General features: G+C 45.4%; 1 protein-coding gene across 4 annotated transcripts in view; it reads right to left on the reverse strand.

Moving 5' to 3' along the window:
- The window catches only part of NRK (Nik related kinase), a 108028-nt gene that overhangs the window by 62107 nt on the left and 21816 nt on the right, over positions 1-24105 (reverse strand). For all 4 annotated transcript variants that reach the window (XM_075513043.1, XM_075513044.1, XM_075513041.1 and 1 more), the window contains exons 3-5: positions 10483-10539; positions 2734-2859; positions 1847-1957 (exon numbers count right to left, since the gene is read on the reverse strand). In XM_075513043.1, coding sequence (XP_075369158.1) covers positions 1847-1957; positions 2734-2859; positions 10483-10539 — 294 coding nt within the window. The remainder of the gene's footprint in view (positions 1-1846; positions 1958-2733; positions 2860-10482; positions 10540-24105) is intronic.

Consider the following 24105-nt stretch of genomic DNA (forward strand, 5'->3'; position numbering starts at 1 on the left):
AAGAAAACCAGACTTCCCTTATTCTTTCTTCCTATCCTTATCACGAGCGTGGCATTGTTGACTTTTTACACTTTTACCCTTCTCAGACTTTATTCATAGCGGAAGTCCTTTAGATGTTATTAGCAACATGAAGACCCCAGTTTCAGGGAGGAGAGAGGACAGCAACCACAAGTTTGACCGTCTTCTTTACCCACAGCCTTGACAGTAGTGGAGTATCTCTGATGTCAAGTGTGAAGAGAACAAGGTAGCAGTATTTTAAACTTCTGTCTCAGGATCAAGGAATGCCTCCTTATACTATGCGTTAAAAGCAAACAAAAGAGGGGAAGAGCAATCCAGAATGCTCTGTATGAGGACCAGAGACAGTAGCTGGCTGGCCACAATGGCTTAAATTCTGCATTCAGCAAAACCATATTCAATGGTAACTGGACCACAGAAAGTTCAAAATACCATGTCAGACCTCTTTTTGAATGCAGCACATACTGTTTTCTTTCAGCTAATATTTGTAATATTCCGTCTTCTCCTCTATTCCAAAATTGTATAAACTGTACAAAATCTATAAACTAGCATAGATATAAAGGAACACACTGAAATAATACATTATAGTAAGCCAGGGGATGCTTCACTCAAAATGCTTAGCCTCTGTAATATTAATGACTTCAAATAGAGCTTCCACCCAGCTTTTAAATTTTCCAGAAGGAAACATTGTCAATCCACATGCAATTGGGTCATTCTGTTTTGAAACAAGCACGATTAAAACCAATTTCTTGTTTTACACCAGCATGCTGTTATGGTTTTCAGTTGCATGAGCGTAAAACAAATGTTTTAACATCAATTGCTTTAATAGAGATACTACAGCCACACAAATGAAGAGCAACCTGACCAGACCAGTAAGATTTTTTTTTTTGCAGAAGAGCTCTCCCCATGCTCTCCAGTTATAGTTATTACAATCTGCAGTTTAATGCCAAATCCTTGTAAGATGGCCAGTGTTCTCTACTGAGCACGCTTCTCAACTCCTCTGCTCCAGAAGCAAAGATTTACCCCTATTCAAGCATTACTTTGGCAAGCCATTTGAATTCCAGCTCCCAGAATACACGTTTATCTTACCATTATTTAGAAAAGTAGTAAAACTCCATTACAAGGAAGATGGATCAGTAACTCTGTAATGGGTTTTGAATTTAGAACAACAGGTTCCAACATTCCGCCCCCCCCCAGGCTAGTTCACTAGATTACACTTGGAAAGTACAGAGGATAAAACAATTCCCAGGAACAACCAACCAACCAACCAACAACAAAAAAAAAGCCGTAAGCCTGCATAGAATGAAATACAGCCCCAAGAATTGTCTTGGGGAATACTGCCCCAGCAAGGCCACCTTTAAGATTTTGGAATGCTGTTTTGTCAACACTGCTTCTAATAGTGCGGAAAAGAGGCCCCTGAATGTGTGCAGGTAAAGGAATTATGAACAGAAAGATCTTACGCAGCATGAACAGCTGAAGCAACGAGCAGTAAGATCTCCTGATGTGGAGGACAGACTCACTGAAAACAGAAAATTTATTTACTTTTCTAGATGCCCAGAATCTGGACTTTCAGAAGATGGCTATTTGCCATAGGAAACAGGAATTTTCTGTTCTTCATACAGAAAATGGGATTAACTACAATAATATGGGATGTCAAGCAGCCATCATGCTGGCTCTTTGGGCTCTTCTGAACTCAAGGACCACAGCCCATGAGCCCCATGGATCAAAACCTTTAAACAACAATGCTCATTAGTGACATATGTTAGCGACCAAAAGCTTGGAAGACCTTTTTGTTGCAAATGAGCAACAAAGCTCTGTTGACACGACTCACCCTGAGAACCTCTCTGCAGATGTATGCAATCCAGTCTTCCTTGAAACAGTTCCCTTTTGTCTTCTTTACCAGGTCAGTGACAGAGCCCGCACCACAGTACTCCATCACCAACTGCAGGAAGACAAATCACAATACACCTTTACCGCAGCACTGTCAGGGTGCCAGCAGAGATACCATGTGCAAACACCCACTCCACCACAATCAAGGTGTGGCAAACTACATGCGACCTTCCCGGATGCCAAGTGACATAAAATCTCATTTCCTGAATCACCTACATTGCTGAATACATAAAAAAACCTCAGTAGTGCTCCTCTCCTGTTGCAGGTTATGGGTAATTTTTTCTTTTTTTCTTTTTTTTTATTTTAGAAACTACAAAAATCAGAAAAGCAAGAGCTAATAGCACTGAAAAACATGGGAATTTTTTCAAATTTTGCTGCAGAGCTTCAAAAATCTTGCAGTCAAAAAAAATGGAGGATTAATTTTTCTTCTTTGCTTTATTGCCAAATCCTCTGTTCCCTTTTTTATTTTCCAACTGAAAAAAGGAGAGGAAAGCAACAAGAAAAGAGAGGAGGGGAAGAGGAGAAGCTCTCTTTCACTTTCATTAAAAAAAAAAAATACAGAAACGTTTAATTTGGGGGAAAAAAAGCTCAAACAACAAATCAGAATGACAGCACAAGTCACAAGTATGATAACATACTTTATGCCCATCCTCAAAGGAAATCATAGGGGATGGAAGACGTGTAGGGAGGAACAATTTTTCTCTTTTATGTTATTCTTCAGAACAATGACTTCAGAGTTTCACTGAGACAGAGTCCAAGCCAAGCATACTGGAGCTCTAAAGAAGGGAGCTGTAAATCTGATGAACAGAAATGACACTAAACACTTACCCAGAGCTGATCATCTTGGCCTGCAGGACTTTTCTTTACAAATGCGCCATAATATGTAGCAATATTCCGGTGATGGGAGTACTTTTTTAGCATATTTATCTCCAGCTTGATTTCCTCCTCTTCATTCTGCAGCAAAAGAGAGCAGAAGGCTCCTTAGGTGACCAGAGATCACTGAGCTCCAGGGCTGCCCAGAGCAGCAGGGCAACCTCTGTCTTGGAAGCTTTCAACACCCAGCTGGAACCAGCCCTGAGCAACCTGGTCTGATCCCATGGCTGACCCTGCTTTGAGCAGGAGGTTGGACCAGAGACCTCCTGAGGCTCCCTCCAACCTGAGTTATCCTGTGATTATGAGACTGCAACTGAAGGACAGGTTCTTAAGCCTTAAGTCACCCCGATCCGTCAGCCTAAAACAATGAATTTCTAGGGTTTGACCTAAAGAATCAAAAATGTCCCAATTTGGTATAACAATCTCATATTGTCTCCTCAGGGGGCTTAGACAGGACCTATTACTCCCCCATTTGCGGTCACTGTATGCAGTAATTTAGTCTTGGAGAAATTAACCAGATTCAAACAAAAGTAAAAATATTCCTAACACTCCATTACTTAAATACTTGGAAAAGCACTTAGTGCACACATCAGCCAATTTGTCTTCCCAGTCCTGTGGAGGGTCTTGCTGGGAGGAAATCAAAGCCAAGAAGGAGGCAACTCGCCACAAATCAAACTCCAGAGCCAGCGCAGGGTTAGGATCTGCTCCATCCTTCCAGTTGTGAGGCTACCCTACCTGAACCATGGAGCTTTCCCCCCTCCTAACACCATGCCATCAGTTAAGTCTCTGGCATGCTGGGGGCTAGCACACCCCTGGACATCTCCTTCCAGGCACTAGCTAGCCCTGTTTTCCTGCTGGTTTTGTTCCAGCCTCTTCAGGGTGGATGTTCTCTTCTGCCCAGTACAGCACCGTGCACAATAAGACAACTAATGGAAACACAAGTTTTAATAATTACATTAGAAGGAAATGCCCTTTTTCAGAGAGAACTGCCTGATCTGAAGAAGTCCTCTCGGAGCTAGCCTGTTTGATATGTTGCCACCAAGAGAAGTGGTGCCCAATACCCCGTGAAACACATGTAGATTTTGCTGTCTCATTTGCTTTAATGAGTGGTGCTGGAAGGTATCCTTGTATCGGTTAAAAGGGGCATGCCAAAGCTGAAAATTAATCTACCTTGCTGCAAAACATCCCAGTCAGCATTTACTAGCTGAAGGGAAAAAAAAGAGGCAGCAAGAACAGCTCAGCCCCACTGGACATTTTTCTGCACTTTTCCACTATTTTCCAGTAGCTTTGCCATCAAAGCATTCCTCTAACCATCACAACAGACTGCTGACAAAACCAGCTGCGTTGTCCTTTCTACCTGTAGCAAAACATTAAAGCCTGACAGGCTGAAGCCAAATTCCCTCAAGCATATGCATATGATTCATCTTATTAAACCCAACCACACAAAAATCATTCCCAACAGAACAGAAGGGACCAATAAGTTTTCCCCAGTAACATCAATCCACAGGAGACACGTTACCAGACCAAAGCCTAATTGCCTTAGGCTTTAGGAAATGGGAAATGTAAAATAACTTCACTTGAAGCAAAATGAGCCATTCCAGGTTTCAGAACAGTCCCTTTGTTGAACACAGGCTCTCAAGCTGCACACATTGCACTAGATATTTCATTTATCTTTTGTTTGCAATTAAGGAGAAAGGAGGACCCTTAATCCTTGGCTTGATACAGCCCTGGATGTTGCATGACTTAATTAGCAAGGGTGAGGAGCCCGGTGCAGCACCTGGGGTCTCCAAGAGAAATCAGAGCTGACGCCCAGACAGCACGCAGGAAATCCTCCACGAGCAAGGTCCTATTTCTCTCTGCACGCGGCCAGGGCACCATCAAAGGGAGCTGAGAGCTTGTGCTGATGCTTTCTGGGAGGGGAAACAAGGCTCTACTCCCTTTGGGACTCCGAACAGTGCACGTGAAAGGGTGGAAACAGGCAGGTGAGGAGAGGGAGGCAGAGAATAAGGAGATGAGAACCACCATCCTGGACCTGACCACAGGGGTCCTGTCACTGACACGGGTTTCTGGTGACGGGTCTTTAGGGAAGAAGGGCAGAAAGAGGAACAAACAGGGAGGACTCCTCTCCTCCCCCTGCTGTCCCGCCTGCATCCTACACACTCCTTCTGCTAGGGCAACCAAACATGTGGAGGGGCCACATTAATCTTTGGTAAAGGCCTTCCCCAAATTACTTAAGATCTCTTCAGATCTTAAGGTTTGGGGTTTTTTTAACTCTACCCATCTGCATGAACTTTGCACTGGTGGAGCCTGACCGAAAAGCTTCCTGCTATGTCCTCAGCACCAGCCTGCAGCTTTCACAAAGTTCCCCCTGGGGAGCTGGCAGATCTCAACCACTTCCTCAGAGCTGTTGCCTCTTTTTCAGCTCTTCTTCCTTTGCCCAGTTAATTTACTGGATGTTGGAACCATGCTGGCACAGCTCTTACCTGAGTACTTTCTGTTCCTCTCATGGAACAGAATCTCACCTCCATGTTTTTAAAAGACAGGTAAGCATGTGCCTGTTTGTGAACACAGCTGGAATACCAGGTAGGCTCTTCCACACCCGCTGGCAAGAGCAAAGACGAGCTGCACACGCGTAACGCTCCTTTCCGATCACCAGCAAGATGATCCAATTCCTGCTTTATCTCGTGTCTTTAGCTATTTACCCAGAAGGCTGGAACCTGCTCCCTCCCTGCATCTGCCTCTTCTTCCCTTGCCCATCCTTGCCCGTAGAGGCAGTTACCTGTGCTCGCACACCGCTGTACGCTGCTCAGGTATAGGACAAGTGCCTTGGGAAGACACTGCTTAGATCGGACAGTGGGCTTCCCTGCTGAGCCCTACCACTGCTGAGCAGAAACCCTCTAAGCCAAACGCTTGCATCCTCCAGAGACAGAGATATGACTTCAAGTATCGGTCAGTCTGTAAGGTGAAGGGCTATACAAGACAGCAGGTGGGCATTTCACAGACAAGAAGCACCCTGTCTTCCCAGTGCTTGAGTGGGTTTTGGAAAAATTACTCTATTTCACATGGAGAAACCAAGGCAGAAGGGTGAATGTGAGCAATTCTGTCCCATGGGCCATGTCTGAGGCCCAGCCAGGAACTGAACCTGGACTTGCCAAGTCTCAGTGCTACATATATCCTTCAAGCAGGCTGACTGGGGATAAAAGCACCCTCAACTTTTTGGTGCATGCACATGGTCAGGATTTCCACTTTCCACCACCCCTCTTGTCAGTGTTACCATCAGCCACATCTCCCAGTGGTCTAGAAACCTGCTCATAAATCATGCTGCTTAAGAAAAGGAAACAAGCTCGCAGATGTGCAGGTGCAAAAAGCTGTTTGCTTTCACAAACCAATGCGTTGCTGAGCACAGATGGCTGCATGCACAAAGATGACAGGTTCATGATCAAAGGCTATTTTTGAAGATGTGGGCCTATCTGCAATGACATTAGGAAGCAAAGAACTAGAAAGCACACGCCTCTGACCTCAAATGGAAACAAGATCATCAGCTGATAAATACTCCACCAAGAGACCCCTTAGTACTGGGGCAGTTCTAATGACAAGTTTCTCCTTTAAACGTTATTTTGCCATCTGGAAAGACTGAAAGCAAGGACAGACAGAGAATGACCAGCTGCAGAAGAGCTCTTTGATCACCTGCAGCGATAGCTGAAGAGAAAAGCAGCAAGAATCCTATCTCTTTGCAAGCACTCTGCTTGCTTGGCACCGTCAGACAACAGGAAGCAGAGCCTGCGTGGAGAGGCACATGAGCGCACGTTGCCATCAGCTCCCCTTCAACCATTTCAAAGGGCTGCCCCCGCTCCCCCCGCAACGTGGCACGGCAGCACTTCCTGACAGATGTCCAGAGGATCCCGCAGTGACCACAGCATCCTGCCGCCGCTCTTAAGAAACCGGCCTGGGGCTGCAGCTCATGTCGGCGAAGGGCAGATTTGCTCAGCTCTTGGTGTGCCCCAGATCTTAGGGCTGAACAATCACAGCTGGAGCTGGTCAGCAAATTTCTGATAAAATTATTTCTTGCCGGGGGAAAAAAAAAAAACAAATGTAGATTTGGTGAAACACAATCTTTTGGCAGAAATGTACTGGTTATGATGAAACGTTAGCTGAAAGACTTCTCAGGTTGGATTTTCTAGTGATGAAAACATGATGCTGGGGGAGAGAAACCCACTGCAGAATATCCAAGTAGCAAGGAGGTAGCTCAGACCCCTAGAATGCGAGATACCCCTGTTCAATCCTATCCTCTCCCAAGTCAGACAACCCTGACCCATTACTGAGCAGGTTAGTGGCCAAACCACCACCTACCTACACTGGCACGGGGCTCTGCCAAACTTGGCCACTGGAATTGCCCCACTTTGAATGAGAGAGGTCTACTGGAGGCTTGAACCGGGGAGCCTATAAGCAGGTATACACAAATCACAAGGCCAATCCAGGCATTCAGCTCTTCTCCACTTTTTTTGGAGACGGGTGAAGGGAAAAAGACTGCATTTGTCTTGATTTTATTTTTTTAATCTTTCTGTTTTCTACCACATGAAATTTTCACTCCCTAAGAAAAGTGTTCCCTGTGCAGCACTAATCAGATCATATAACCACCCAAAGATGAAAATGGCCACAGGGGCCAGGAGCCACCTGTCTCACTCAAGCGGGTTTACTATGACAGCTTCCATTTCTCACAAGCCAAACTCCATGTGAGATGTTGCTCTCAGGTGCAATTTATAGGCAGGACATTGGAGACGAGGATTTCAATATTTTAAACACTTTATTTAATGCCTCGAGCTAGCTCTCCAAGACCAAGGGACAGAAAATAACTTAAACCTGAGCAGACTAACAATGCAAGAGAAATACTGAATCCTTGATAGGCTCTGAATTTATGACACTGAAATTCTGGAGATTGAAAGGATTTCCACATTACAGTTATGACCCACTACTATTGTGAGAGGCTTCAGTAACCAAATGCTATGAAGCAGAGAAAAGCTATTGCTATTGTACAGGAGAACTCAGCTTCAGAGATGCCCTGGACAACATACAGCACCAGCTTCAGCCATACCCACGCTCCTACCTACTGCAACTGCAGAGCAGGAATGCGTTGGCTTCAACCACCCCATCTACTCTGCACTACCAGAGACCTGCAGCATGGTCCCTGGCCAGACAGATCAGCTCAGGAGGCCAGCAGTAACCCCATTTCTTGCAGCCACGTGGCTCACCCCAAGCGCTCTGGGAATTTGCACCGAGGTGTCTGCAGGGCTCGGGACCGCAGCTGCCAACCCCACCCTGCCGCTGCACACAGCCGACCACGGCCCGCTGCTCTGAAAGCAGTCGGGGTTTACCGTAACACACCAAGCTGTGAGATGTGGTGGCTGAGGAGAGGACAACCCCAGGGCAGAGCAGACAGCTGCAGAGGAACCGGCAGCTACTGGCAGCAACTGCCTGGATCACCCTGCGCTGCTCTCCCGACATCTCGCAGCGGCACCGCCGAGGGCCGGAGGAAACCAGTGAAAAAGCGGAGGACTGCATCCAGGTCTGCCAGCCTGCACCCTAGCAGCAGCAGCAGCGCCAACTCCACGTTAAGAAAGTGGAAATAACAGCAGAAACCCTTGCACTCACCCTGCACCAAGGTCAGAAAGCAGAAACACTCAAGTACAGCTGAACTGGATTTGTTCAGGGTTTAGTGGGGGAAGAGCACCAGGGAAAACCCCTCCAGGTAGCTGCACCAACATGCTCACCACTCAACTCTCAAACCATCACGACTGCTTTCACATTAAGTGACTCAACGTGAAAACAGCATGATCTGTTATCATTGCCCCTCAAGCAATGGGACAAGTTCCCCAGTATGATGCTGGCTCTCTAGCCTGCAAGGAAGCAGCAAATCAGACCTGAACAGCTGGGTTTTTTCCCAGAATCATGCAAGTCTATCAACGTGAATTCCTGAAGCTGGACCACAAAGTTGCCCTCCCATTTAAATTTTGTTTCCAAGCAAGCAGGCATTACTGGATGCTACAGTTTGTTGCTTACGTACAAAGGAGACCGTGTTATGTATAGCAAAGGGAAGGAAATCTTTCCAAGGTTCCCTTCCTGCAGTATTTGCTTCAATTGTTTCATGAAGGAAGGGACTGTCACTGGTGTTAACAGGACGGCCCACAAGTGACATCTTTGGCCAGCCCTCACGCACTGTTGACTGACCCAGCAAAGCACGAGAGCAGTCCATACAGAAGCTCTGGATCACTTCTGAGTCCCTGTCAAGATCTGGCCTGTCAGCTCCTCTGTCAAAGCACAGAGGTGCTCTGATCTCAGGAATCTGTCTGCGACCCAAGCCGTACCCCCTCTCCCTTCCAAAATCCAGCAGCCTCATGTTTGGTGACTGCCATTTTTTAAAGCCAAAGCACCTGATGATACATGTACCTACAGAGCTAAAAGCAAAAATCCCGCCAATCTAATGTAGCACTCATTTAAAAAATGCATCCCTCCTCCGTGCACAGAGAAGAGCAAAACTGGCAATTCAACTACACATGCATATTCTACCAGGCAGCAGCAATAGCCAAACCAGCCCGTAGATACGCTTTGTAAAAGCATTACAGTAGCATCTAAGTTCAAAAAAACAATGTGCAATTCAGACCACTTGCTGCTCAGGGCTGGATTCCTACACCATCAGCAGAGAGAACTGTCCTGGACCTGCTCTACGTGACAAGGCCCACGCAGACACCAACTTGTTCTGCTGTCTTCCAAGACAATCAAAGACATACAAAAATGCAGGCAAGGCTTGCTTGTGCTTGCCCAAAACATCACGTGTAGACGTACCACTGGCAGACTTGGCCCAGAGGACTTGGCCCTGTTTTTTATTTCAGGCGATAACCCTTCCACAATATCGCAAGAGGACTCTAACTTTATCTTGGAGTTTTGTACTCCAGATCTACACTGCCAGAGAGACAGAACGGGGAGCTGGTCTTCAGTGAGACTAGGTGCATCCTACCAAACTACAGACTTCCAGTAAACTGGAGAAGAGGAAGCAGGGAGTCTCCCCAGCCTTTCTGGAGCTCAGGCTAACATGGTCTCAAGAAGGCCAGCTGCTTTGCTACCGGCTGTGCTCTTAAAAGGAGAAACAAAAATCAATACTTAGCAACTTTTTCGACACCCTGTTCCAGCACTGACACCACTTTATAAATGTGAGCAGGGACAGTGCCAATTAAACTGTCTCCTTCTCTCATCTGTCAAATGACAATTAAAAAGTGCTATATTTACATTTATAACATGTTCCTGCTTGCTAGCTGTCAGGGTAGCTACTCTGAGGAATGGCTGGCATGCGAGGGGAGAGGATGCGATGAACACAGCAGGGGCAGCGCAGAGCTACAGGAAATCTTTTACTTGCTATCTCTGGAAACAGATAATCAACTAGAAATAAGCAGGAAGAGAGTTCTCCTCTTTGGTATTATAGACCATCAAAATACATGGCAATGCATTCCCTTATTGCTTTGTCACCACTGGTCAGGTACCACTGAAAAATCTGGTTGTATTAACACCTCTATAAAACACAAACTGGAGCTCAGCAACCATAATTTATACCACTGGATCACCTTTTATAAGCTATCCACCTTCTCATGATCTGATTATTTATTTTTCCTTGCACCTTGATAACAACTTCTTTATTTTTGGTTTTGCACTCACCTCAGTAACGTTCATCACTTTGATTGCTGCTAGCTGCCCAGTCTTAACATGGCGACCCTGTTAAAATAACAAAAGACTGTAAGGAAAACATGTATGCAAATTATGTACACAGTATCAAATGAGGCATATAACAACGGGGCTTGAGTACTTGCTTTCAATCACGTATCAACAACCTTTCAGCGACACAGAACTACCAAGGTGAAGTTTGGTGATATGTTATCAGACCCATACGCCTACCACTCTGTAAAATTAACTGAGCTACCTTTGCAGGGTTGAATTTCCCCTTTTAGCACGAAGCAAGCAGCAATGCTGGGAGACCTCTGCTGTCCGAGCACAACATGGCATGCGTTTATGGGTGTCCATCCAACCCCTGTCCAACAGGTATTGCTGCCCCTCAAGCCTCCTCTTCTAGGAGATGTCAGCACAGGCCCAGGGTGACCTAACCAGAACAACCTTCTTGCCCTGCAACCCAGGGCTGACGCGTGCTGGGGAAGCAAGGCGCTGGGTAGCCGGCACTGTCCCCACCTCCCCACCCCACATCTTCTGGCTCACCTCGGGGTAAAGGGAAAACTCTGGGTTTCAGTACATCGATCCAGCAACCTCTGTGTGGCTGCCAAGAAACTAAAGCTGCATGTACTTTCCTGCTTCTTTTTAAAAAAAAAAAAAAAAAAAAAAAAAAAAAAGGCTTTTTACTGTGAAATGCTTAGTTTTTAAAATTCTTACTGCAGCTGAGTTAACTATATCTCAGCTACCTCCCAAAAAGCATGCAGAGGCTTTGTATTTAAAATGTAATCTTCTATGGTGGTGGGGAGGAACTCTCCCAGGGCTTTGACTGCGTGTGTGCCTACATACGTACACACACTCCACTAGTGAAATGCCCACACCCCACGATCATTATTAAGCAACAGGTAATTTTAGACTAGGTAAGTGGCTAGTTTTTGAAAACAAAGCTAGGAAAAGGGAGGTAATAGGGAATAAAGCTATTAAAAGAGCAAACGATACCGAGACTGACAAAATGTGGTTCACAAGAATGTTTATTAGAAACACAACCAGGAATCTTGCTTTAAGTTGCACAGTTTCTTGGCTTGGTTAGATCAAGCTGCTCAAAAGATGCCATAGATGTAGCGTTTTGCCATGATAACCAACACTATCTCATACCGGAGGATAGTATCAAAAGACTTGTATGAACAGTAGATTGGCTACACGTCCTAACTCCTCACTTCCATCAAACGTTCAGAAATGGGTTTGAAGCTTTGAGACTGCAATTTTGTTCCTGAAATAGTAGTGCCTGCAAAGCTGTATATCGAAATAACTAACTAACATCAGTTAAGTAAGCCATAGGAAATCAGGAAATCAAATATGAAATGCTGCAGTTTGCAGACAAAATGATTTGCAGGTGCAATTTACACCTGCAAAATTAAAAGCTAGGTTGATGTCATTTTAAAACCCAGGTCCTATCTGCACAAAAAATTGCATACGAGTGTTATTTCTAAGACTAAGCAATTTTGCATCAAAGAAAAATGATTCCTCATTCTCAGGCAATGTGTCACAGTCATGTTTTCTTCTACAGAAGACTAAATCCTGCTGAGTTTTTGTGTATTTATAAGTGTCCTTTTTCTGTGGAAGCACTCCTGGGATCGCAAAGCTTTTTCTCATAAACTAGAATGATAGGATTTATATATTATCAGAGACCTCAGGAGGAAGACCAATGGACACACCCTCACCAGGCCCACCACACACACCACGGTGGCCGAGCGCAGATGGGCAGAGACGAGTGCTAGCCCAACAGATGCCGGTGTTTGGTCAGCATCCATCCCAGCTGACGTCAATCCTGGTTAGCGAGCTTCCTCTGCACAGCCACGGCTCCTTTGTCAGAGGCCATTGTTTGCAAATGTTTCCAGGCATTGAATGTCTTGGCAATATAGCGAGAGAGGGCCTTCCACAAAATACAGTCACGCTAGACACACTGGCACCCTGATTTAACTCCAAAGCTTGTTTGCAGTCAAGCATGCTGATAATTCCACATCTCCAGTCACCATACGTAGCAGGCGACCAACCCATCGAAACAACGAGTCTCTCCTGGGCTGCTGTACATTCTGTGAAGGATGATGTCAAGAGTCAACACTGATTTTCATAATTACAGTGAAGCACGGAGAAGTGCTTCTTTACTGAAAAAATGAATCAGTCAATACTAGGCTAGCGTTGCACTTGATATTGAATATTCATAAGAATAAGGAAGGGGGAAAGGCTTGGCATTCAGTTTTCATTTCAAAGCATGATACCTGGTCAAACTGTCCCTCTGTGTAACAGACATCTGTTATGTTGCAGCCACTGTTATTTCCACTGCATGCAAACCTCCTGCTCTCACTCACTTCTACCATTACAAATGAGAATACTAAATCCCCCAAAAAGGTTTGGAACAATTAGCATTTATGGGAAAGAAAACAGCAAGCCCTTTTGTTTTGTGGGTCGTGATTCACCTTTGCACAACAAATGTGCCCCCATTAACTGAGATGCACAACTCGATCCTGCTCCTGCATTCCTAAAAGCTCCCATGTCTGCAGCTGGGCTGACTGCTGGATGAGAGGAGCATAGTCTGTGCAGAGAGCGGAGGATCACGCCTCATCCCTTGTCTCAGTGCCCTATCTTCCTCGCACCGTGCACAGTTACTACTAGCCTGAGGGAAATGCATAGGCTCACATCCAACCATCCCTCTGCACGGGCTCACCTGCAATAAATAGTCTCTGACTGGGTAAAGCAGCCTTTACAAGGAGGTAAAGTCTGTTAACTACACGCGCTTCACACCCTCACGTTCCTTTAGACTCCTTTATCCTGGAACAAAATAGAGAGTGGTCCATCCAGCAGAGAATCCAAACCCTTCTCAAGAGGCTGAAAGGAAAAGAGCAGTAAAAACTCATTCCTGTTGGTTTGCTCTAATTCTCAGCTCACAACAGTTTATTTTCAACAACTGTTATCACACCTTTTGAAAAGAGTCTTCCACATTTCTTGGTTGTATTAAGCTGGAGAGCCTCCTCTCCCCCACCACAAGTTTGTGCAGGGTAATGCAGAGGGCTGCAGGTTAACCTCATGAAAAGGTGTAAACATATCGATTCACATCTGCCTTTTATCAATTATCTAAAAGGGACAAATTACTTTAAAAGTGTGTATTAAAAAAAAGCATCTTGGAGAGTGTAGCTAAATATGTATCTACATAAAAACATTTTCATCATGAGATACTAATTTCACTGCCATCTTGGCAGATTTATTTTTGATTACAGTTGTACATTTTCCCAAAGTAAAGGATTCATCATTATCGTAGAGCAATACACCTCAAAAGTCTCCATACCTGCTAATGTATGCAACAAACAACGTGACAGAATTACACAGCACACACCATCATTTCTCCTTGCCTCTGACATCATCCCAACATACACAAACAAAACCTTTCCCTTAAGTATTGCCAAAGGGAAAGGTTCAGTCAGTGGAGACAAAATAATCAGAGAACGCTGGAAACCTTCTAAATTTTATCCTTTCTCCTCCCTAGAATTTCACTGTCTATTCAGTTAGTTATGAAAAAAAGGGACAGAAGCAAGGCCACCCAACAGCTCACCCAAACACCAGCATCCCTGTAAGCAGTGGTCGCACACTGGCACCCTATTGAACTTAGCACCACCACCCAAAAAAGTGAGTGTGCCATGGCAAGACTCCACGCTAGGACGGCTGAAGCTTTCAGAGGACATGTGTGTTCACGTGCAGAACCACCATCAACGCCCATGCAGCTTATCCGAGCAGGGTAACGTGCTCCACATTATACTTGCTTTAATGCACAGACTATGACTGTGCTGGCAGTCAGAACAAAAATCACAGGTTTCTCTCCTTTACATTGCTTTTTCAAACTCTTTCGAGTTCATTTTCCTTGACATCTCTAAAAGCAGTAAACATCCTGAACCCAGCCCTGGGCTTCTTGTTAACATACTGAGACTACTGCCTAAGTAAGGAAAGGTTTCAGGGCCTGGCCCCTTATTTTTTCATTTATCAATAAATCTCAGAGGTTAGCTAGAGTTCATGGGAACTCACACATTGCTACTTTTGCTGAAGCCACAAGGTTGAGCATGTTTGAATTGTTTTGAGAAAGGTGGTGTTTCGATTTTTGTTTAAAGCTCCTAGGAGCAACCGGCTGTTTTAACCGTTTCCCAACCAAATGAGATCACCAGATGCATTTACTTCCAGTCATGAGACACGCAGAAGTTCATTCTTTTTGATTTACTCCAAAATGGGAGGAAGAACAAGGGGCATTGCCCTCCCAGCCCTCTGTGCAATCCACTGCTGCCCATCCTCTCCAGATCATTAAAGGGAATCATCCTGTTGTGATCCAAGATCCTCCGTTGCACATTTCCTCAGAAACTGGGCAGAGGGCAGGAATGGTCTGTGGGCCCATTTCCCTAATAAAAGGTTTCATCTTTCACCCAAATGCTCAGTTTGAGAGCAGGTTTCAACTCCGGAGAATGCAGCCAAAACATCCAACAGCCATCTGCAAGGCATCCATATTCCCACCCAAGAATATAGCATTAAACACTATCAAGCTTATACAGAACTTAGACATGAACAATTCTGAAGCTCAATGACTTACTAAAATTGAAGTTCTTGCCTACATTTTCATGAGGTATCCAAGCTGGAAGAAATTCTCCCATTAGCTTTGAGTCCAGCTAAATTCCTTGTCTCCTCCAGAAAATATTTCTGCATAAAGTCTGCTGCAGTTGCCAGTTAGTCACTACAGTAACATTCAGCAAACCTGGAGCCAGCATTCACATTTTTCAAATCTGCATACTGCTCATTACAGCCACATTTGTGGAAGATGCTTTATGCCAAAGATCTGGTTCCGATGAGCTCCAACCATGCATTATTTCTGCAGGGAGATATACGTGAAATAGGACAGATCGCTCAGTGTTATTTCTATTGGATATGTATTTATCTTTTTAGCTCAATTAGATAAAGGAACCGCTTATCTATGCCCCCTGCTGAAGGTCAAGACATGTATTTTTCTATTTACATCAAACAAGATTATCAGCATTAGCGGTCAAGCTATCAGCTGATAAAGGGGCTTTACATGAATTAAGTATATTTACAAAAAGATGCATTCAGTCAGGTACAACACCTTTTCCTGTTAGGGCCAAACAAAAACTTTGGGCAGTGCCTGGCTTGGGCCACGATTACAACCGGAGACCCAAGGTCCCAGGGACACAGGCCTGAGATTGTAAGGCTGTGGGTCACACGCAGAGAGCTTGGTTTGACAGCTTCCCTCCCAGATCCTGCACAGCCCTCTCTTCCTAGGGGTGGCAAGCAGCTCCCACCAGCTTCTCTCCCCACTTGTGATCAGGCAGATTTGAAGTGACAATTACATGGCCAGACGATAAAACCCAGCTGTCCTGTTACAGTGCTGTGCACCACGCCAAGGCAGCCCACGGCAGTCCCATCACACGCTTCCTTTTTGGCAACAGGCGCTCATTAATGTCCACATGTTTCTGGGTCTGTCTGATGTAGCTGTCCCCATTTAACCGCAGCAGGAAAAAGCGCAGGTGAAGGGCAGGGGCTGCCTGCTGCAGGATACCAAGGCAGCACGAAGCTGGTGGTTTCTGCTATGCAAAAGGCCCCGTCTGTGTCCACGTCCTGCCTGCAACCAGAAGCACAACCTCACTTTTCTCTGCCTTAAAAAGCAGCGTTTTTGGCGAGGCTGTGAGGTGCCTATGTACAGGGATACCTCCCAGATGCGAGAAGCCTCAGATGTTTGCCAGTTTGCACCTTTGTGCCCACACGGAGGGCAAGTTCACATCAAACACACTCTGCCATCAGACATGCACACATGCAGCGGACTTAGGCTGTGCACAGACACAAACAGCTCACAACATCTGCACGAGGCTGCGGAACTCCCAGGTGACCCTTCACAGCATTGCCTGCCGGTGTAATCCAGAAAGCTGGTAGATACCACAAACTTAACTCTTGGGACCTTCCCCGGATATTGAAGGTTGGTATTTGAAAGCAAGATCTGGCTGTTGGAGCTGGAAGACTTTGAGGCCAGAGGACTTTCTCACCCAGAAGCATTTATTACGGGATAACCGATGCAGGCTACAGCCACCCGCCCTTTGGGAGCGGGGTGAAGGCACAGCTGTTTCACTGCAAGTTCTTACTGAAAGTGAACTTCAGCAAGCAGGTTTCCTGTTCAAAAGCCACTTACGAACTTTGAAGTTTGAGCCCATCTTGGGTAAATCAGTGTGTGGCCCTGCGGTTGCTGGTAGACTGCCAGCTCAGCCTTCTGTGCCCCGAAGGATGGGACCCCACCCTTTTGCCCCTCTCCTCTCCACCCTTTCCATCCTGGTAACACAAGGAAAGCCTTTAAGAGACTATGCACCAAATGAACAATGCTCTGCATAGGGATCCAGGAAGCCCTATGTCCTATTCCACATGACCTTAGCAAAGTCATGATCCTTCTGTTTCCCTTTCCATCTATATAGGGCTTTTCTACTTAGACCCAGCTCTTTAGAAGAGATGAGCAACGTTTGCTATCACCAGCCCCAGAGCCAGCCTGGAAACCCCAGCTTTGCCTGCTCGCACTGCAGGCAGGCAAGGGCAGCCTCCCATGCAGCTGCAGTGTGCTCCCCAGAGCACGCTGGTGGGTTAGCATGGCAGGGAGGAGGACCCCAACAACATCAAACCTGCAGATAGGCTGCTCTTGCAATGCAGTTTAGACACAGCCGCTGTTTTACAGCATATGGCAAGGGACATCCTGCTGTCCCTTGCGGTCTTGACCAATGTAAACAAGTGGACAGGGTTTGCACATCTGGGGCTGTAGTGTTTTGGTGCTGAGAAGTGTCACCCGAGAAGAGAGTTTATAGCAGAGCTCTATCAGGAAGACCAGCCTGTAATCCTCGTCTCAGCAACCGGTACCACGTGAGACAACCCGCTGTAGTCACGGTTGGATTTCTTCAGCTAAAAATACAGCAGTAATGCAAAACTTGAAATGGGACAGGAATCAATTCCAAGGAAGAAGTTATTAAGACTTTGGAAGTTTATAGCTTGTTTTTGTTAGTTAATGGTCTGAGGCAGAGCTCAGGGTCAGTCATGCACTGAATACTAGCGCTGGATTTCAGAAACGATCCATTTCATTGTAAGCTATGACATGTAATCCACATCAATTCTGATAGTTTTAAACAAACAAGCACAAAACCCACAAAACCCCCAACCCACCACAACACACATCAGCCTTGGTCAAATAATTACCAGTTTCAGAAAGTCTTTATTTTTTTTTAACTCCCCATGAAGAATTCAGGACACCAGCCAGGTGGGAATGCAGCTATAATTTTGATTACAGCTTTATCCTTTTAATCATGCAACTCAGGCTGCAGAAAGCCTACTTTGATTGATGTTATAAAGTTTTGGTGGCACTTCTGTCACAACATCTTTGGATGTCTGTTTTATTTTGGGGCTGTAAATCAAAGACTTGTATCCCCCTAGAGCATTTCTTCTCTTCTTTGCGGTACTGGGAGATGCTGAGATTTGGCAGCCTGGGCCTTGTTCCAGGCCACCTCTAGGCTAGCCCTCAGCTCCATCTCCCAGCTGGGGCACACCCTCCTTTCCTTGTAGGCGACTGCTTTCATGCCAGCAGTGCAGGATGCAGGGGCTTCCGTAAAACTACAACACAGCTGCATTGCCTAAATGCTGACCACACGGATGCAACACATTTGCCCTTTCACCCCCACATTTGGCACCCAATTTCCAGACAGTCCTAGGTCTCACCCAAAAACACTTGGCCAGCATAGCCAAATGTTGCGTTTCCCCTTCCCCATCCTCCGTAAACACCCTCTTTCAACGGCAACCAGATAGCTTTCTCTGCCATTAACTCTGTGCTATCAAGAGGAAGAGCACGCTGCAGCATCAGAACGAGCTCCTGAGATTACTGCTTCAGCAACATAAAGGTCCTCCGTTGCTCTCAGGCTATCCAACATTACACACGGCCAGTTAGTCCCTTAGGTTGTAATGGGACTGCTTGATCGACTTAGACTTCACGTTGCCTTCAGAACTGACCATAGATGTTTTCCTACCAGGGAAGGCAAAGCGTTGTCACCTAAACGCTACAAAATATGATCACCCTTGTCCACAGCTGGTCAGAGTGGTGAACAATATTAATACACTGTAAATAATCAAGACATGCTCTTCAAGGTTTATGGAGGTTTTTTTTCCTCCTATATGCTAATTCCCACTCTACTTTATGATTAGATACGTTCAAGAAGTTAGCATAAGATTTATCACTTTCAGTATAGACCGTACTATGAAGTCGAACACTACTTAGCATGCCCCAGAACTTGGGTTGTAAAACATTAACAGTAAAATCCAACGTGTCTGCAGGTAGATATATAAAGAATGAAAGTTAATTAATAACACTCAGTGCACTTTAAGACAAAGCTGTTACATTAATGAAGAAATATTAGAGATATATACTGTTTATAAAGAAATGAAAAATTGTTCAAAAACCCAAAAATGTTACACTGCATTCCAAACGAAAAAGGATAATTTTGTAAAGGTTAGGGAATTTATATAGCAAAAATGACTTGAATATTCAGTGAAAAACAAGTTCCTTTTCTAGCAAACACCACTGCCCTATTTCTGTGCAGAACAGGTCATTCTATCCCTCCCATTGCTTCTCTCTCTCCCCCCTCACCTCAGAAGTGGGTAAGTATTTTGCACTCACTCAAAGTGAAAATATTAGTTTTATAAAGTTGTTTTTAAAATGAAGTTTTAGACGTTTCAGGGGTAAGATGTTAAAAAAAAAAATCAGGAATTTCTCTCAGGGCCCCTATTTGTGCCACATGCTTAAACAAACAAACAAACAAAAATATCACTGTACCTCATAACACTAGAGAAGACAACTAAGTTGGCAGTGGTATAGGAAGACATCCCATATACTAAAATAGCAACACAATAGCCAAGACAAGAGATTAGAACATGTAACTTCTATCAATCACTTAAAATTCTACCCAAGCCCAGACTGGCTAGAAGGGAGGGATGGACAGGGGTCATTTCAATGGTACCAGATCAAACAGCCTTGATCTCTGGAGGAAAAGGACAGTTTTTCACCCCTATTGCAAGTGTCTGTACCACAGCCCTCATGAACTGTAAAACCCAAGAGGCACCAGAAACAGTTTTTCTGTCCAGTTGTGTTTGGTTTTTTGTTTTTGGTTTTTTTAATCCTTTCAGTTCCTATTTCCTCCCATTGTACAAGTGGAAACGCAGATTGATTGCTTTGCCTAATGTTTGTCTGTGTCTGACTGCAGACCAGTGGGAAAAGAAAATGAAACAAAGGAGCAAATTCAAGCCCTTTCACAAATACATATTTGAGTACCTACATTTTCGCAATATCAGTACGTTCAGTTGATCAGACTACTATCCTTATGCAAAACATGAACCACTCAGGGTCTGCTGCATACTTGTACAAGACTGGACTAGAGATTGAACTTTTGAGATTTTGAAACCTGCTCCCAAAGAGGTCATTCACGTTGCGATTAGCAAGATCAAGCAAAGCACTAAGCACTTTTGAAAATACCACGCTAGCCATAATATGAAGAAAGGAGTTTTGTCCTCTACTTATTTGAAATGGATGCTGTCTGCAGCAGAACATCCCATATGATCTTCTGCAGCTCCATGCTCATCTGGAGGAATCTGGAAAGTACCCATTCCTGCGGCTTCTCCTTATTCAGCTAACATGCAGACATGATGCTTTAGATACCCTACCGCTATTTGAAGTTTCTGAACAACGTGAACAATGTGCAAGAAGGAAAAGCCCGAGCGTTCCTCCTGGGGCAGGTAAAATCATGGTGGCCCTTGGTGGGTAACAGCGGGAAATGGAGAGCTGCAGCACAGAAAGCTAACTTCAGAGACTGCCACCGCTGCCGTGCTCGGGGTCGGCACTGCCCGGGGATACGCAGGGTTACCGAAGGCATAGCTGCTCTTGGTGAAGGACCAGACTCCCACCGACTTTGACAGAGCTGGATCTGGCCCAATCTGTTTTGTGTCTGGAGATATTTCAGGAGGGTCTAAGGGGAAGACAAACACTCTGAAGCTCTAGCTGTCCTCTGTTCGGAAAGTCATCCAGGTGCTTGACTTCAGAGATAATTGCAAGGCCCCTGAACTCCCATGGCTTCTTGTCACCCAAAGCCAAGCATGGGCTTTGCCAAGTGGCCTGAATGGGAGCTGCTACCAGCAGGGAAAGAAAAGCAACGTTTTGGGGCCATACATGGGGCCAGAGAGCAACTCAGACAGCAGCACAGTGAATGGGAGGAGAGATCTGAAAAGCAGGCTGCGCAGTTATCCCCTTTTCCTCGCGCTCCATTTATTGGGACATAAAACCCGATTTCTTTGAGCCTAAATTTCAGTATTTGCACAAATAACAGTTTCAACAGCCTTGCCATCCATCCTGGGCTTCGGCATTTGTCACGCCTCTTAAGGTCTGTTGAAACACGCTGTTGGGTTTCCAGCCTCAGACACCCCATCACCGCTTGCTACCCCTGGCAGGGGCGTGGAGCCTTTGCAGACACAGGCGGCTTTCTTCTTCCAACGGGGGTTCTGCCTCGGGCACGCCTGGGCCGGTGGGCCTGCAGATAGCCAGCAGCAGCAGGGACCCCGGCTGCCCAGCGCGGGGCGGCAGGGATGCGGGGCGGCAGGGATGCGGGGCGGCAGGGATGCGGGGCATTCACAGCCCCGTGGCTGCTCTTGCTGCAGGCAGGAGGGTTGCAAAAGCCTTGGCTCGGAGCCAGTCCCACTCAGCACCTGGGGAGCCCAGCAGTGATTTATGACAACAAAGGTCCACCGCGACGAAAGTCTATTCATCCGGAAAAATAAACAGTGTAGGAAAAAAGCCTCAGCCTTTGGAAGGCTCTCACTCTGCAGACCAGGGGCCATCAAGAAGCTAAGTCTAGGGAGAGGTACAAATCCCTCCACCCCAGTGAATTTTCGCTGCCTGACTCATGTGCATCCGTTTACAGAAATACAGGGCGCTAGAGAAAATCTATACACGGCACATCTCTGCTGGATGAAGTCACAAGCAGTTAAATGTGTCCCGCCAGACCCATCCTGCTGAAAGGAAGTCAGGGCTGGAGTGTAGGAGGTCAGCTGATGGGTGGCCAGACCTTCGGAGCAGGAATCCCTCAAAGGAAGCCTTTTTGGCTCACCATCCCTACGAAGCTCTGAAGGTCAAGCTGCACGCAGCAATTACAAACCTCATGTTATGAGAGTCATATTTTAACTTTTTAAGTAATGCAGCCTTCCCAGACACATGCTAATAAAGAAAGGCTTTATTAGCCTTCTATCCCACATAAACATAACTTTGCGTGCACATTAAGCTCTCAGCAATTATATCACTGAATTTTTAAAAATCCTTCAGCATTCTCGTGAACAGTAAGTGTAACGTAGTTGACTTTTCTCTTGCATATAATGCAGAGCATGGACAAGGTTCTGCATGGGTTAAAACTGTGTTGCTGTTTTTTTTTTAAAAAGCCTTTAAGGCAGGCACAGTACACAGCTCGGACTGTAAGTTCCAGCCTAGATGATGAGAGCTACAACAGCCTTAAAGGTGATTTACTTTTTCATTCCAGTTCTGCCGGTGTTTTTCCTCACACAGATTGCAATACCATGCGGGTACGCACCTCTCCGCAGGTGACTGGGAGAGACAATACACAGGGCACCGCACAGGACAGTCCAGTATGAACAACTGGCATTAAATGGGTTTCTCTTGGGACCTCTGAGCCTTTCCTTCAGTACTTCATGGCAAATAACCCTCCCTACAACTCTCTTCACCTGAGGTGAATCCTGAAGTCAAAACCTCTACTGAGCACCATTGTCAAGTTCAGAAGATCTGAGGTTTGCCTAGGGAAAGGTCGTATTTTTCACACACACACACAAAAGTCTTCACAGAGCATTTAACTGAGGAAAAAAGAGCATCTACTCTCAGTGCCTTTTCATTTGGCTCTACTTGACACATCCTCTCCAAAAATAAAAAGGGAGTTAATAGACACAATTAGTCTGTGAGAAAATACATCAGTCTCCAGATTTCTGAATGAGCTCTGCAAGAGATGAACTACATGGCACCGATCTTGCAGCAGCAGTCAATTCCTATTTCCTTCCAAAATCCTATTGGCCAGATGGTCCACAAAACTCAAGGGAAAATTACTTAAACATTTGGAAAGGCTTTCAGTATTAAGTTGGTCTCCAAAATGAAACCGGACTACCCTTCTAATTATTCTTAAAAGTAAAGTACACCTTTGCTTTTCTAATTAAATTTAGAAGGAGTGGTGCTTCCAAGTTCACTTTCCTAAAGAAAAAAATCTGAATTTGAGAAGAGCCTTGGTGCTATTTTTTTCTAAGCTGATCTAATTAGCTCTGTACAGCAGAAGCCTGGCTGGCAAAGGTTCTCCTCTCGAGCAAACTGTAGGTCAGATGTGCAGTAATAGTTCCTGAACAGCTACAAGCAGTTACCGTTCAATGCTGTATCTTCCAATTTTCTGTATTACTTGTAGGGATCGAAGTCAATCACGGCAGAGAGAGAAATGAACAGTGAACTCTTCAGAGGAAAAAAAAAAAAATACCCCTGCAGAATAATTTCAAGAAAATGGCTAAACACATTACAGCTGAGGAACCGCAGAGCCTCAAGCAATGTAGACTAGCATAATTACCAGCACATATGAAGCAAAAGCAGCAGCTAACCATTGGAAGAATTGGTCACAAAAGGGACAAAGAGTTTCCTGCAATTAACCACTGAACAGCTTTACCAGATTTTGAAATTCTCACCTCTTTGCCTTGCCCTGTTAAATAACCCAAGTTCATTTTGTACAGCGTAAGATGAAGTAGTGCACTACACAGCGAACTATGCATTTGGGTAAAACAAATGCAGAGCCCCAGCACAGGCTGGGGACCCCCCTGCCCCCCTCTGATGCCCTGCAGGCTGCACTGCCGAGCGGTTCCCTGCAGGACTGCCCACCAACAGCGACCGATGGCTTCTCCTAATGCTCGGGCTCTCGCATGCAATTCTGGCTTCGCTGACGTCCACAGGAATTTCTGCTGTTGAATTTATTGGATCTGAATTTGCCCCATAAAAGATCAAATTTCTCAAACAAAACAAATCCCACTTTGCACCAAGTTTTCCACTGAAAAAGCGTGTATATTCAATGCTTTCTCTGTTGGAGAAGGTGTGTTCACACTGATCCCGTCACAGGTTTGAGCCAGAGTTTGTGACGGAAGAAATTAACCTATGCCATTACTGCAACGTGTCCACTTGTGTAAAAGTATCCAACAACCAACTGCACTACTGCTACCCAAAGGTCACTGCCTATCGGAAATTAGTCTCTTCATAAAGCTGCAGATGAAGGCCAGATGGAAACAGAGAACGCTTGCTGTTCTGATTGACTACAGATATGTTTACATTCACAGGCATATAGATTTGACTGGGTTCCTCCCATTCACGATTTGTCAGCTGGTATGTCACATGGAGCTTTCCCAGGCAGCAACGGCATCTCTGTAAACTTGTACGACACCAAATACAATGGGGCCCAAGGCACTATGGACAGAAGTGCACACATA

This window comes from Mycteria americana, chromosome 10 (assembly GCF_035582795.1).
Source record: "Mycteria americana isolate JAX WOST 10 ecotype Jacksonville Zoo and Gardens chromosome 10, USCA_MyAme_1.0, whole genome shotgun sequence".
NCBI classification, from domain to species: Eukaryota; Metazoa; Chordata; class Aves; order Ciconiiformes; family Ciconiidae; genus Mycteria; species Mycteria americana.